The 17500-nt window shown below is 32.8% G+C and overlaps 2 protein-coding genes across 2 annotated transcripts in view; one reads left to right on the top strand and one right to left on the bottom strand.

Moving 5' to 3' along the window:
* The window catches only part of LOC137616477 (uncharacterized), a 420672-nt gene that overhangs the window by 359585 nt on the left and 43587 nt on the right, over positions 1-17500 (bottom strand). Inside the window, exon 3 of the mRNA XM_068346288.1 lies at positions 982-1036. The gene's annotated coding sequence lies outside the window, so the exon portion shown is untranslated. The remainder of the gene's footprint in view (positions 1-981; positions 1037-17500) is intronic.
* Positions 11113-16210, top strand: LOC137616478 (uncharacterized). The gene is made up of 7 exons (XM_068346289.1): positions 11113-11197; positions 13086-13217; positions 13872-13964; positions 13998-14024; positions 14413-14595; positions 15312-15431; positions 15828-16210. The coding sequence occupies exons 1-7, from the start codon at positions 11114-11116 to the stop codon at positions 16068-16070; spliced, it is 882 nt and encodes a 293-aa protein (XP_068202390.1). The 5' UTR covers position 11113; the 3' UTR covers positions 16071-16210.

The raw sequence follows: 17500 nt of genomic DNA on the forward strand, positions 1-17500 counted from the left end.
ATATATATATATATATATATATATATATATATATAATATATATATATATATATATATATATATATATATATATATATATATATATATATATATTTTTTTTTTTTTTTTTTAGTATATCGCGCGACTCAGCAACCAAGTGTCTTCTATTTACAATATTCTTAGCCCCCTAAAGCTTAATATCTGGAAAATCAATCCACTTCCGATAAATGCTGGGAAAGTTTTCGTTGCGGAAAATATTGCCAAGTTAATTTCTCTCTCTCTCTCTCTCTCTCTCTCTCTCTCTCTCTCTCTCTCTCTCTCTCTCTCTCTCTCTCTCTCTCTCTACGTATCAATGAAATAAAACACGATAGCTAAACTGCTATGTATCATTAAAATAAGACAATAACTGAATCCCTACGTATCGTTAAAAAAAAAAAAAAAAAAACATAACTAACCCACAATGTTTGATTCAAACAAAACACAATAAATAAACCCCTATGCATCATTGGAATAAAACACGACCCCTAAACCCCAGAATATCATTAAAATAATAAAATTCACAGTAATATTGAGAAAATGCAAAAATGACCGAAGCAATCAAAGCGGTTCCATCACCGAATAAAACCGGCCCGGTTCCTCTCAGAGAATAAAGAGGAGAAATCGCAGCCTCGAGAGCCAGGGAAAATACGATTACTGTCCCCGTAACAGCGCCATAAAAGTGAATTTGCTAAAATCCAAGGCAGCAGGCAAGCTCTAAAGTCATTTCGATATCCGGCATGACTCTGGAAAATAAGCCTTTCAGCAGTTCGACGAAGAAGTCAGTTTCTAATGATGTGGAAAACGGCTCATAGCAGCAATGCTGTAGTAATGACAATTATGGGCAGTAAGAATTGTTATTTCAGTAAATTCTCATATTGAAATCGAGATTCGTTTCTTGGAGAGGAAATTGTTCTTTAATATTCTCCAAGTAATTTTGAAAAGTACGTAAATTCTCACACTTACCTTTCAGCCAACGCCAGAGAACTTCTAGAACTTCTTCAAGAACTTCAGACGTATTCTGCAAGGTATAAGATTTATATTCTATATTGTTAAGTCCGTTAGCATAACTTTTTATCAATATTTTTGTTTCTAGCTATATTATTCTACAGTAAGGCCAATTGAACATGCAAAATTCAATATGCAAATTAATTAATAAATATCTGAAATAAAATCAGTGCAATTTGAAATACTGTTCAATTTACCTACAAGTGAACGGAGACTACAATTTAGATAATTTTATTTCAATCGCTACCATTAATAACGAGTTAAACAATCCAGCAATAAATTTTCACCGCTACAACATAAAAGCTTATCTAATGTGAAGTGTTTTTAGAATTGCAGTGGACCCAAAATATATAATCATGCTGAGTTATAAAGAACTTATTTTGCGCTATCTCACCTCTCGTAAATATACGGGAAAATATTCTTAATCTACTACGCAACTTAATTACGGCTTAAAGTAAGATTTTATGGATTGGCTGCACAATTTCACGATGAGCAAATTCATTTCATACGAAAATAAGTCGTCGAGGTCATTTCAGCGAATTAATTCACCACATGATTCTTTAAGATCAAGCCCTGAAATCAATACATACATAATCATAACATATCATTTTCAATATTACTAGGTACGCTACAGCCCTAGATGGAAAGCAGGATGCTATAAGGCCAAGGGTCCCAATAGGGAAAATAGTTTAATGAGGAAAGGGAATAAGGAAACAGATAGAATAGTATACCTGAATGTACCCTCAAGCAAGATAACTTTAACCCAAGACAATGGAAGACCCTGGCACTACCCAAGACAAGTGAAAATATTTTTGATTTTGGAGGGTCTTTCTCCTTGACGAGCTGCTATCATTCCACAGACTAGATTCCGTACACGTTAACGATATTAATAAATAAATAATAAATACCTAATCATCTTAAGTTACATCTCAAGAAAACTGAGCAAAGAAGAATTGAGTCCACCTCCAGTTCTTTAGTAGGATAAATACAACCTTGAAAAAGATCGACATTCCTAAATATCTGTGGTTTCAAGATTCCCCTTCTTTCCCATTCTAAATTACAAAGGACATCCAGAGACCTTGAGGGGATAATGCTGTGGTGGTCTCCAACGAAATTTTGAAATTGCAAACGATTTGGATGTAAAGTGCTATTAACATAAGATGCACAACAAAGGCTAACATCGCACTGAACAACATAATTTTAAGTTATAATAGAAAGCTTAGGTTTATATTATTCAGCACAATTAAGGCAAAAGCTAAGATGGGCAACTTACGTCTGCTCTTAGATGAAAACTTTAAATTCACATTCATGAATATAACTAGATTGTACACTATAGTACACAAGTCATGCGTACATTCCACGGAATAACTGAAGTGGAGAATATACCGAACAATTTAGGCTTATGTTGCACTAATTACAGGCCTCACGATTCTTCATACATTGATTGATTACTTTTCTGTACAACCACAAGTAGAGACTAAGTACTTTTTAAGTATGAGTAAAAGTTACACCAAAGCATTGAAAATTATGATCATAGATCTCAAGAGGAGATTCTATTTATTTGTTAAGGAAAGAAGTTCCTTTATACACAGTAAAATGAACTAGGAAATTGCTTTGATGATAAAGTATCGTCCCCCATAGTCATATTTGTTTAGATATATATATATATATGGAAGTATGATCTCTCTTTACAATGTTTTATTTAATCTCTTGAAGTGGTTAGATTGCTTTTGGAGTTATATGACGAGAGAAAAAACCCGCTAAAGACTTGTGGTTAAAGATAAGTCACATTTAGCATATGATTATGTTGAGAGAGAGAGAGAGAGAGAGAGAGAGAGAGAGAGAGAGAGAGAGAGAGAGAGAGAGAGAGAGAGAAAATGGCGACGAGAGTGTACTTCATGTGACTTGAATGTAAGAGAATAATCTAAAAGCATCAGGTACCAGTGGAATGAACTTTTAAGGAATGAAATGTAAACAAAATGGAGTGTCAGGGTTTCATAAAAAGACTGAAATTGTATAAATGACAGTCTTTTAATGGCAGTCAAAAACAAAAGTTCTTATAACAATTAACGACGCCTTCTGTACCGAATGAATTTTGTAACCTGAAACGTAGATTACAAAATAGAATTATCTACGTTAATAAAATGACTATAGCTAAAGAGATTCTACATATGCAATATGTATGCAAAAATAGTCATGCTGAAGAATTTGAGCCGACAGCAAAATTCATCAAGAATCCCAAATTGAAATTTAGCAGTGACTAATATTTTAGCAATCCATCGCACACAATAGAGACAAGGTGAAGAAAATCATGATTTGAATTCTTTCAAAAACGGAAATTAATTATATATCATAACCGGATTTTCGCCGGTACAACTGAATTAATGCAGCCAGTAATTAAAGATAAACATTCCACGAGTTACAGTTAGTCGGAAAACTAACAGAATTTAGAGGTCCACAACTGAATATGGGCTACAGGTTGCATACTCCATATAACTAAACTTATCAAAGTAACAAATTTTTCCTTCGCAAATATATTTATCAGGTCTCTATAATATGTTTATCTAGGCCACGAGCTATTTCACATATCCTTAGTTTTTCATTCGTTCTCGGAATTGTAATACCGAAATATGTTTGTGGTAGCCTATTGGAAACGTCACTGTCTGGCGATCTACCGGACTGGGGTTCGAGTCACACTCAAGCTTGATAGTTTCTTGTTGCGTCTGCAACCTCACCATCCTTGTGAGCTAAGGATGGAGGATTGTAGGAGCCTATAGATCTACCTGCTGAGTAGGCAGCAACCATTGCCTGGCCCTCCCTTGTCGTAGCCTAGGTGGAGGTCGAGAGGGGGCTTGGCCGCTGATCCTATATGGTCAGTCTCTAGGGGATTGTCCTGCTAGCTAGGGCAATGTCACGGTCCCTTGCCTCTACCATACATAAGCAGCCTTTAATATCTCCTTCACAATGAAAGAAAACTTCAAATCAATCAATCACTAGAGTAATCGGGTCCCTAAAAGATCTTTACATCAGCCATATCTCTTTTTCTCCTTAGCAAACCGCTACCAGAAAATTCGAACACTTCCTACGTCTTCATTCTTCCTTAGTGGTCTGGCCACTTCTGAACCTTGAATGATCGTCCTCGATGGTCGTTCACCCGAAGATAACAATTAACAAACAAAGCAGGGAAAACTGCCCATTACTCTGGGAGATGGATGCGAGAAATTTCAAGGAGAGGAAGACGAATCGACCGATGGATGCGGTACAACACTATGAAAGAGGGGGGGGGGGGAGGGAAGGAGGGAGATGAGAGGTATGGTGGAGGGTGATGGGGTGGGAAGAGAGATGTTGCAGGAAAGGGGAAAGTGATGGAATAGACTTGAAAAGGGAAAGTTGGAAGGGGAATGAGTTTCCTATTGATTATCAATGCAAAATCTGATAAGAAATAAAAAAAAAAATGTGTCAGGCGATTCCGGCCAGATATGGGTTTTTGAAAATTTGCAGACCGTAGTTAAGAGAGTCAAAGTCAAAAGTCAAAAACCTTTATTCCATTATAAAATGGTTATTCTGTTACATAATATAAATTATTTACATAAAATTCACAATAATTGGATTGTAAAAATCTAGGATATATATACATTCAAGTAAAATTTAAAAAATATTGCTTAAGTTTCTTTTTGAATAAATAAGAACTAACATTTATACATTTTCTTATTTCCAGAGGTAGTTTGTTCCAGCAAGCTGGGCCCCTTATTGCCATTGAGCGTGAACCCAAATCCGTTCGATAGCTGTCTACATATAGATTTTCATTCTGTCTGGTTATTGCATTCCTACAATTACCAACTGTAGGAAATGTGTATAGCCAGTTGGGATATTCTTTTCTCAAACTTTTAAAAACAAAAACACAAACATCGTACATACACTTTTCTTTTAATTTTATCCACTTTAATTGCTGGAAGGTTGGGTTGATGTGATCGTGTTTTTTCACTCCAATAACGGCTACTCTACCTGCAAAGTTTTGGATTTTTTTGAGCTTTTTCCATGTGCATATCATTAGTTGACCCCCATATTTTAATACAGTAGTTTATTACACTCAAGACCAGACTTTCCACAATCAAAGCTCGTGTAGTATCATCAAAGTAATCTTTTACTCTACTTAGATACATTAGAATGCCACTAACTTTTCTACTCAGCTCGTCAATGTGAGTACTGAATGTCATGTACCTGTCCATGTGTAGACCTAGACTTTTTACATGTTGACTTATCTTTACTTCATCACCATCGCATTTTATTATAATGTCATCTGAAATTTTGCTAATATACTGTGAGCTACCCACAAACATGAATTGTGTTTTAGTGGCATTTAATAATAGCCATTTTCTTAGAAAATGTTTCTTAATTTTGAGCAATATTAGTTCAGCCCTTTTAATCAAGCCATCTAAATTTTCTATTTGATCAGCCAAAAGAACTTGTGTGTCATCAGCATATTGAATTAGCAGGCAGTTTTCTATATATTTAATCATGTCATTAACGTAGACTAAAAATAGAATTGGACCTAGGACAGATCCCTGTGGGACTCCAAATTCAATCTTTTCGATGCAAGAATTTACGTCTCCTAATCTAACTACCTGACTTCTATCCTTCAAGTAATCCTGAAACCAGAACGTATCAATGTAATGTTCCTTGAGAGATTTACACAATTCATCATGGTTGACACTATCAAATGCCTTTGATAGGTCGCATAAAATTAATATGGAAACTATTTTTCTATCAATATTTTTATAAATTTCATCTGTTAATTTCATCAAAGCTGTTTCTTTCGATAAACCTTTACAGAATCGATGCCGAGTGTTAGAAATCAAATTATTTTTTTCTAGATGTTCCATGAACTGATTACATATAATCTTTTCTATTACTTTCGATATTACTGGAAGGATAGAAACAGGTCTATAATTACCAGGGTCGTCCTTGTCTCCTTTCTTGTGAAGAGGGTCTACGAGGGGTCGTTTCCAAATAGAAGGATATTTCCCAGTTACAATCGATGTATTTATGATAACCGTGATATAATATGCAATAACTGTAAGGGAATATTTTAGAAAACTAGTAGGAATACCATCCGTTCCGTAAGCATTACTATTATTCAAACTCATAACTGTTAATATTATTGTTTCGACTGTAACTGGTTGCGGTCTAAACAATCTTATATTATTGCCAAAATTATTTTGAGTGTTTCTAATATCTTAATTTTCGCACTTTTGTAGAATTTACTGAGTTTTATCATAAGATATTTTTCCTACATTAGCAAAGTATTGGTTAAATTGATCTGCTCTAGCTTTTGGGTTGTCGTATTCAATTTTTTTATTTGTTTTAGTAGATACAATATTATTCATAATTTTCCATGTTTCTTACCGAGATTTACTTTTCTTGATCTTGTCATTGTTATAATAAGCTTTTGCAGTAGGCATTTTAGAATTGATGAGTTTTTTCATTTCCTTATACGAATTGTTCAGATTTTCTTCATGTCTATTCTGTTTAATTGATTTATTCTTCAGAGAAACCATTCTCAGACATTCCAAAATATAGTTAAAAGTATCATTTGAAGCATGCGGATGTCTATACAAGCAACCAATGATAACAGAAGGTAGCTTACGAGATTGTACAGAGAGCCAAACCTCTTCTACCCCCTCTACTCTTTGAACATTAAGATTACAAATATTAACAGAAAGATTATTTTATACATAAATACAACAACCTCCACCTCTTCCTTTGTTACATCTATATATTGTATAATTAGGAAATTCAATGAGTGAATCGACAACATTCGGGGTTAACCAAGTCTCAGTTAAACATAATATATCAATATTTCTGTTTAAGAGCATTAATTCAATTTCACATATCTTACTAAGGAGAGACTGTACATTCAAATATTCTACAGAGAGAGAGAGAGAGAGAGAGAGAGAGAGAGAGAGAGAGAGAGAGAGAGAGAGAGAGAGAGAGAGAGAGAGAGAGAGAATTTTATCAAGGTTAGCTTTAGTCACATGTAAAAATCAGAAAATCTTTACGGGTAGAATAAAATAAATAAAACCGTCAAAATAACCCGAAACCATCTCAAAATATAAACGGAATCATCCTTAAAATAAGGAACAAATGTAAAATAAACAAACTACTAATATAACCAGAGTAAAATTAATAAAAAATGAAATAATAACCAGAGTAAAATTAATAAATACTGAAATATCAGGTTAAATCGAAATTAAAATCTGAATACATACTTAAATAAACACCATAACACCAACTTAAGGTACTCGTATATTAATGCACACACAAAGAAAGATAAAAGGTATAAGAAATAAATACAATAGAAGAAATATCAGTATCTAAACCACCTAACGCCAAAGAATTCCTTGTAACAAACAGGATAGTGAATAAAGAAAAATATGGACGATACATGGGAGAAAAATAATACAATTTTACATCCAGATAGTCCACGTGAGCCGATCCCTCTATGATAACACTTGGTAGTAGGCGAAAACTGTGGTAAATTCAATTTTTATGAATTACTTTTCCTAACGTAAACCTAAAGTGGGACAGAACATAGGCTTATGTACCTGTTTTCAAAATTGGACCGGATTTAGTAGATATGAGGATAAGTTAATGCGAAGATGTAATCACCAGAAATTTGCTTTTCAAATTCTTAAGGAGATAAGGAGAAAAAAATATTGCAAATCAACGAGAAATATGAAGCGTGTGTTTGAGACTTAGAAAAGAGAAGAAAAGTTTATCAAAATTCAGGATTTATTACTACACGACTACGAAAATGGCGTGCCAGAGAGAGAGAGAGAGAGAGAGAGAGAGAGAGAGAGAGAGAGAGAGAGAGAGAGAGAGAGAGAGAGAGAGAGCTTACTACTACAAACATAAAGCAACCTAAGTCCATGTATAGCTAATATGATACTTAAATTTCATACATAGAGTGCAAAATAAAGGCTACGACAACATTTAGTATCATGAATACCAATTAGGATTAGTTTGGATTTATAGAATTTGGACCATACAGAGAGGCACTGGGACCAAGGAGGACATGCGGCGCAAATGTGCCATGAAAAGGGGAAAGTTCTCTAGTGGTGACATTGCCAAATAAAAGTTGTAAGAGGGTGGACACCAAGATGAGAGATAGGAATTGAGAATGTGAACCCTTTTGGGAGTCTTAAAAGACAGGCAATTTAAAACTAAGATTTCATCATATGTGAAACGGAGAAGGGTTTTCTTGATTTTGATATGAAACGAGTGAAGACTGGGAAAGACTTTTGCGCATTTATAAGAAATTTTCACATTGACGATCTTTAGTTTAATTATGGAAGCCTACACTTTACCTATTTTGAGCAGTCTTAACTGATACGTTATATTATTTTTCATTCGTCACTTTTATATATTATTTGGTATTTTGTCAATCACAATAAGCACCTTAAACTATTGCAAATCTCTATCCCACTCATGGGCTATGTGAAGCGAGATACCGTGCTGAGAAAAATCGCCAATGACAAAATATAAAAAGATTGCAACATTTTGAGCGAAACCCTCTAATCAGATAACAACTAAAGATATCCTGGGGATGATATAAGTAATTTAATATGCACTATCCTCCGAAAAAGACAAAAAAACTGGTTAAAATTTGTTTCCACTCGTTAAGGTACTTCGAGGGATATGCCCAACGAGATATTTAGCTTGCTTTTCATAATGATACAATGTTTAACTTATACAATTTCAGTCAATTCCAGGCGATCTCATGTATATATAATAAAGGAGTCATTGTATAACTTGACAGATAATTACATCAATTTCCATCAAAGCAAAAATTCGACAAATTGCTGGACATTAATGTACGCATCATATATATTCATGAAAAGGAGACAAACTATGATAAAGCCAGACATTTAGATGAACCAAAATGTATAAAGGGTCACCTAGATAATACTCTACAGCCATTTATACGGCTATAATAACCTTCCAGACATTTATATCTTTAAGAACACCCTGACCTAAGTTCTGCATATTTTTCTTTTCATAATTTAATCAGACATACGAAAACGACATGTAATATATAATAGGAAGCAGTTTAAATACGTAAGTGTGTATGTATATATATATATATATATATATATATATATATATATATATATATATACATACATATATATATATATATATATACATACATATATATATATATATATATATATATATATATATATATATATATATACATACATATATATATATATATATATACATACATATATATATATATATATATATATATATATATATATATATATATATAAGCGACTGCTTGTCTACGCAAAAACAAGGCCTTTCTCTGCATCTACGTTCAAATTGCAAAATGAGGGAAAAACCACAAGCCCAGCTTCTAGCACTCCATACATCCCAGCATATGGTAAAACATTCCAATAATTTGAGCAATTAAAACTGCCCTTGGTTGACGTCTTTGTCAATGTGGCCGGAGAGCGAAGCCCCATACACATGTAACGTGTATAAAAGGCGATTGCAGACAGTCGGTCAGTGTCACTCCTGTCCACATCACATCTGAAAGAAGGTGAGCTTGGTCTGGGTTGTGCCTGCAAACGACAAAGCTTTGCTTACTAAGAGAATCTCTGGAAAATAAGTAACGAATGAACGGCTTTGTTTGGAAATCGCGGCTCAAATATCGGTTTAAAAATAACTTTCGTGTTGTGTTTTTAATCTTTTTTTGTCTAATTATTTCTAACATTATCAATAATTCTGCGGTTAATTTCTTGAATATTCTTCATTTTAGACAATCAGTAACGATCGAAAAGCTTTGTTTGGAAATCGCGCTTTCAACATGTTTAAAATGAATTTTCATATCGTGATTTTTAGTCTTTTTCGTTTACTTATTACTAATATTATCCTTATCATCATTGACTCCATTATTTATTAATTTCATACATTGTAGTTAAAACTCATATATACTTTGAGTTATTGCAAGCCTTTAATTTTTAATTGGATTCACCTCAAATCTTATTTTCCAATTTGTCATTACTCTCATACTTGCTGCAACATTTAACATCCTTATCTCTATTAACATCACCATTGTTATCACCAATCGTTATCGTCAATACCTGGCAGCTTTATGCAAATAATGACTATATACAACAGTTACAATTGTTGCCTTTATCACCCATAAAAGCTTAATCAACAAGGGAATAGATCCTAGTAACCCGTTGCTAGAACAAATGGTCGTTAAGAGTGATATATGAACAGTTAATGGAGAATCAATGCAGTATCTATTGTTGATAAGGTACCAACAACTCGAGAATATTTCAGGGCTGGAATTTAATTCTCATTTGTGGTTCTCTTAGTTGCAAACGTTTCTAGAATATTCAATTTACATCAGAAGGGTCGATGTTATAATAAGCGTGTACTATGGAAATATATATATATATATATATATATATATATATATATATATATATATACATATATATATATACACATATGTATATACATATATATATATATATTTATATATATACATATGTATATACATACATATATATATATATATATATATATATACATATGTATATACATACATATATATATATATATATATATATATATATATATATATATATATATATATATATATATATATATATATATATATATAGGTTTAGCATAACTCTTAGCGACTTGAAGGATAGATAAGTATTTTGTCTTGCAAATGCTTTTGTGATCGGTAAACCTTTTACAGGAATCTACACTATTTTCCAATGGGAATATATATATATATATATATATATATATATACACATACATATATATACATATACATATATTTATACATATATATACATATACATACACACACACATTATATATATATATATATATATATATATATATATATTATTTCAATATGTGTTTACTATAGACATTATGTACTGAATGCACAGATTTATCCGAAGCCTTGAATTTACATCAACGCAGTGCCGGATTCACGATATAATAATGCCCTATAAATTCTTTAATTACAATACGTTCTTCTTCAGGCAAAATGGTTCGAGCTGTGATTCTGTTATCACTGGCGGCCGTCGCCATGGCCCAGGAAGAGTTCTTCGAGAAGTACACCTTTACGAAGGTGAGTAATTGTAATGATTCTGTACTGATTGCAGTACATACAAGTATGTGTATATCACCTCGGTTTCATGATTATTTTTCTTTACAAATTACAATAGTCAATAAATTCACATTTGGTCTCAACTTCATCCATTTTCTTTTTCCCTATGTTCTCGTTTGAATCCAGTTTTAAGTTGCCTCATAATAGCATTTTTTATATAAAAAGGAATAAATTACTCTATTTGTAATAGGAATAAATCATTCTATTAGTGAAAGGAATAAACCACTTTATCATTAAAAGGAATAAATCACTTTATTGGAAAAGGAATGAATAATTCTATTATTAAAAGTAGAACACTATTAGTAAAAGAAATAAATCTCTCGATTAGTAAGTGGAATAAATCACTATCAATAATAAGAATAAATCACTCACTTAGTAAAATGAATAAGATACTATTAATAAAAGAAACAAAACACCATTAACAAAATGAATAAATCACTCTATTAGTAAAATGAATAAGTCACTATTAATAAAAGGAACCCATCAATCTACCAATATACGAAGTAAATCACAAATAGGAAATGGAATAAATCACTATCTCTAAGTATATTTAATAAAGATAAAAAATATGAATAACAGTGTTACATAAACAACAGCCTTCTTCACTCGAGACTCTCAAACAATTAGATAAACTGATTTAAAATCTTATGATTATTTGAAATAAGGAAAAAACTACCCTCCGGTCCAATGCGTTAAGGTTGATGTATGTATAAAACTGGCCCCAGGAACCCTCCCCCCCCCTCTCTCTCTCTCTCTCTCTCTCTCCCTCTCTCTCCATCTCGTGGTTACTTTGTTCAACCATACAGTAATTATTCGCCATGGTCATCTTTAAAAGCCGAGGGAACTAGCTTCTTTAACGATCGTTCCACATGTAATCACTCGAAGAGTAATCTAAATTTTTAGTCAGTCCTATTTTTTATTTTAGGTTTCTCTTATTTTCTAATTGTATTTGAAATGAGATAGGAGGAATTTAACATATGTTTTTTTTTTTCATGTTAATTGTACAACTTTTTTCTACTATTGCTTATCTGATATAAATTCACAGAAAATACTGGATACTTAAAAAGATGCAAAAGTTACTCTATCTTAAAAAGTCACCCTGACATTCATTCAAAATTTCCTACAAATGCCGTCGCTTAAAGACTTTTATTATAATAAGAAAACTATTCATTAAAAAAAAACACACAAGTTACTTCAACCTAAATAGTCCCCTGATGTTCATTAAACTTTTACAAAATTAGTCGTCCCTTAAGTGATTTCATTATACTTAACAAAAACTATTCATTAAAAGTTTCCTCCCCGTAAATAGTCCCCCAGGTGATACTATTTTTTTTTTTTCGAAAAAACTCGTCCCTTAGGCACTTTCATAGTACTTACAAAACTATTAATTAAAAGCAATGAACAAGTTTCCTCACTTTAAATAGTCCCCCTGATGTTACTTCAACTTTTCCTTAAGTACTTTTATAATACAAATAAAACGAATCATGACAAAAATGCATAAGTAACTTCACCCTATATAGTCCCTCTTCAACTTTTCCAAAATTTGTCGACTCATGAGTATTTTCATTATAATAAAACTATTAAAATCTCCAACATTTATATATACATATACATATATATATATATATATATATATATATATATATATACATATATATATATATATGTTTGTGTATATATATATACATACATTTACATATACATATTATATATATATATATATATATATATATATATACACTCACATATACATTTGCATATACATTATATATATATATATATATATATATATATATATATATATATATATATGTATGTATGTATGTTCATGAAACTCCTTTTTCCCAAGGTCATGGCGAATTGCCTCGGAGAAGATGTTTATTACGACTACCTGGCAAAGGTTGGCATCGCCCAGAGAGAGTGCCAACAGTTTCCGGTGTCGAGCTTGCATACCGTTGATTATACTTATTACTCGAATTTGGTAAGTTAGTTTTCAAAACTGGACACTTTCATAAGTTTTACAACTTGATATTATCAAGTTATGCTTTATATTGTAGAATTTTACATTCTAAAAATGTTAAAAAAAATAAAATAGGATATTGCTTAGTTTGAACTTCCAAACTCATAATTGGTGAGATAAATATCGAAAATGAAAATAACCATAGTTGAAATCTGGTATCCTAAACAGATATGGTAATCTTCACAAGCTTGACTACTAAAAATTGGAAACTTAATGCTATTATTTAATTATGTAACCACACATTCCATAGTTAAACAATATTTCAAAATAGGAGATTGTTTAGTTAAAATTACTAAACCGTGTTAACCCTCACAAGCTTGACTACTAAAAATTGGAAACTTAATGCTATTATTTAATTATGTAACCACACATTCCATAGTTAAACAATATTTCAAAATAGGAGATTGTTTAGTTAAAATTTCTAAACCGTGTTAATCCTCACAAGCTTGACTACTAAAAACAGGAAGTTTAATAGTATTAATTAGATAAACATCCACACACAATCCATAGTTAATTTCACTTATGAAGAAGGAAACGGAGATCCTTCAGCACAGACTACAATCAGTTTCAGTTCGTTGCCAATGAAGAATCTTTTCTCATTTTCCTCACTTTCAGGGATACCCCGTGAATACAGGAGGGCATGCTCTGTACAATCAGTTCCCTACACATTATTTAGGAGCTTCCCAGCAGCACCATGGCATACCACAAGTCTTCTCCCAGCAACATTATGGTATACCACAGACATACCCACAGTACCACTACTTGCAGGTAAGAAAACATATTTTGAGGGTATTATGACTTCGTGTATGTGACTGGACCCTTTTCCAAATTAAAAAATTCAATGTACTTTGATAATGAAGAAATCAGCTCTATAAAATATTTAAATAAGTTATAGATATATAGAAACAATTTACAAACTTGTGTAAACAAAATTATTTCATTAGAAAAATAATCAACACTGTCTATAACATTTCTATCAGTAGTGGAAAATAATGTTTCATATCTAATTTCTAATCATAATTTATAGAATAAAATAAAAACATCATAAACATTTCTAAAAGAAAATCTCTTCGAGAATAGAGTACACAAAAGGTTGTCAACTGACTTTCAAAACAACAAATGGGAACCAAATAAATGGAGATATTCTATGTTATAGAAACGCCAGGCTGAAGGAGATTCTACAGAAGTAGCAGACGAGCCAGCAGTAGTAGATGAGCCAGCAGCACATGCAGCTCCTGCAAAGCAACCTTTCTTCGATCAGTACTATCTCTTGGATTCCGTCAATAAGATCATGGCTTCCTTGAGCAACTACACTTGCACACTTCATAAGCTTGGCCTCGTAAGTAATGACAAATATTATATTCAGGGTAATCGACGTTATAAAGTCCAGTAACCTATCAATTAGGGCTGTGGTAGCCTATGGGAAACATCTCTGCCTGGCAATCTGCCGGACTGGGATTCGAGACAGGCTCAAGTTCGATAGTTTATTATAATGTCTGCAATCTAACCATCCTTTTGAGCTAAGGATGGAAGGTTGGGGGAGCCTATAGGTCTACCTGCAGTCATCAGCAGCCATTGTTTGGCACTTCCTAGATCTACTTTGATGTTTCTAGCACAGCTGCTGGACTGGGATTCGAGACCCCCTCAAGCTCGATAGTTTATTATAATGTCTGCAATCTAACCATCCTTTTGAGCTAAGGATGGAAGGTTGGGGGAGCCTATAGGTCTACCTGCAGAGTCATCAACAGCCATTGTTTGGCACTCCCTAAATCTACTTTGATGTTTCTAGCACAGTGTCCTATCTCTTGCTTCTGTCATTCATGAGCGACACTGAAACCTTTAAAGAACTAGCAACAGCAAACCTAATGCAAATTGACATTTTCTGAATTATTCTACTTCATTATAGGTTTCTCCCGTATTTTCAGAGAATAATCAAAATTGCATTCATACATTCCATATCTCTACGATGAATTTAGCCAAATCCTAATCACTCATAGTATGATTCATGTTATAAACAGTGGTAATCACATGATTTCAAACCATCTCTCAAAACAGATCGATGAGTATCTTAACCTGCACGCGACAAATTACGTCGAACAATACAACCAACTCCCAATCAGTGATGGACTGAAGGAGGATCTCGCTGATGGCATCAACCACTGCGTCCAGCTGACAGTAAGTGAATAAATATAAATATATTTGCCTCCAAAAACTCTGACTCTCTGTAATAATCTGAAATCAAGACGGTACGTCCTACTGTACTGTAGAACACAGAAATCCATCCTACTGTACAGTTGGACACATAAATTCCTGGCACATCTCGCTCTAATGAATTACACCCTATCATACCGTTGCTGATAGTGTAGGGAGATATGGCAGAGGTGTTGAGCGGGGCTACACACAGGAACTTTCAGCGCAGTAGGGGTGTGATAAGTTGCCCTTCACAGAGCAAGGTGTGCCAGAAATTCCTGGATCCAACTGTACATTTGAAATCAATGTGTCCTCATACTTGAAAAAATAACAAATACTATGCCACTAATTATTCAATTTAACTTTTTTTATCCTTTCCAGTATTGTCTCCCTCTGGATAGACTCAAATCCCCCCTCCCCCTCAATCTCCAATACCTCCTGATGGCCATGAAGTGCGAAAAGGAAACCAGAGTAGACGCCTGCTTCAAGGAGGACCTCAGGAAAAACATCAACGAGTTCGACCTTTCCTTGTTCCCAGAGGACGACACTGAAGAGAGCAAGCTGAATAAGCTGTCAGCCATCGTCATGGAAGCAGATTCTATTAACGAACTGGAAATTCTTTAGATTGTTGACAATCCTCTCAAAATATTCAAAGCTCAATGTTGACGAAGTATCTGTCTGCAACACTACTGTCTAGTCCAGGCTGTTTAGGTTATCTTTCTATAACGTTCCCGTCTAGTTCAGGTGTTATACATCTACTGCTGGATGGTATATCTGTCTACATTGTTCCTGTCTAGTCAAGGTATTAGCTCTTATAGCTGTCTACTCTGAACCTGCCTAGCCAAGGTATTAACCATAATTGGTGTTTGGGATATCTGTCTGTCCCTGTTTAGTCCAGGTATTAACACTTGGACTGATCATTTTTTGTAAAGTAATATCTCGTAAAATGTTTATAACTTTCTTCGTGTATAGATATTGTGTATAATTTTTTATAACACGTTTACTAATGCAAGTCAAAAGTTGTTTTATTTCTCTTATTCACCATGATCCAAAACGGCCGAATATCGTAAAGAAAAAAAAAATCATATGAAATAAACAAAGTTTCTATAGAAGTTACCCTATAATAAGCATTGTTTATTTTGAGGATAAATTCTGTTAAAAATCATTAATAAATTTAGTTACACTTTCCTTTCTTACCAATCGACATTACTTTCTCGATAGTTTTCCAAAATACATGGCTCTTGGTTTTCCTTTTTTATTTTCCATTTTTAACAGAAATAAGTCTAACAAAACTCTTGAGTTGATCTCAATAACGTTAAAAAATCTCTCTTCTACAAAATATAACTTTTCATTTCTTTCCTAAGAGTGTTATTGCATCTAATCTTCCACTAATTATGACGAGAGCCACTTGCTTGAACCGATCAATCAATTAATTCAAGATATAACGGAGCATCCTAATCCATCCTGGTGAATTTTGGATGAACTACAAATTCAGAAAATGTGCAAATAATGAGTCATTTTATACAGTTTCACACTCTAAATATCCATTCTTTACTCTATCTAACATGGACTTAGTGGATATTGAGGGTCTCTGGGTCTTCCTTTCCAGTACCCAATAACAACGTCTATCCAAAGTTTTTTAGTTCTCTCCCTACTGTATGTATATGTATGAATATGTTATATATATATATATATATATATATATATATATATATATATATATATATATATATATAATTTGCAACGTTTTCAATTACTTTAAAACTCTATGGTCCAGTTGATTTTCCCTCAAACATTTATATCCGTTTATATTAGAACAATATAGGAGAAAAACTATAAAAGAGACTTATAAAGTAATATTTAGAATGTTAAAATAATAAAGAAAAAAAATAATTCAAGGGCAACCGATTTCTTTTTCCATTTAACATTTCTAAATAGTGTTTAATCGCCCTCAACTTGAAATTCGAGGAAATTATAAGTTAAATATTACCGAAAATCACAACTGACCAAAAATGCAGAAACTCCAAGAATCACGGCGATTTTTTTTTTTTTTT

Source organism: Palaemon carinicauda, chromosome 22 (assembly GCF_036898095.1).
Source record: "Palaemon carinicauda isolate YSFRI2023 chromosome 22, ASM3689809v2, whole genome shotgun sequence".
Taxonomy (NCBI): domain Eukaryota; kingdom Metazoa; phylum Arthropoda; class Malacostraca; order Decapoda; family Palaemonidae; genus Palaemon; species Palaemon carinicauda.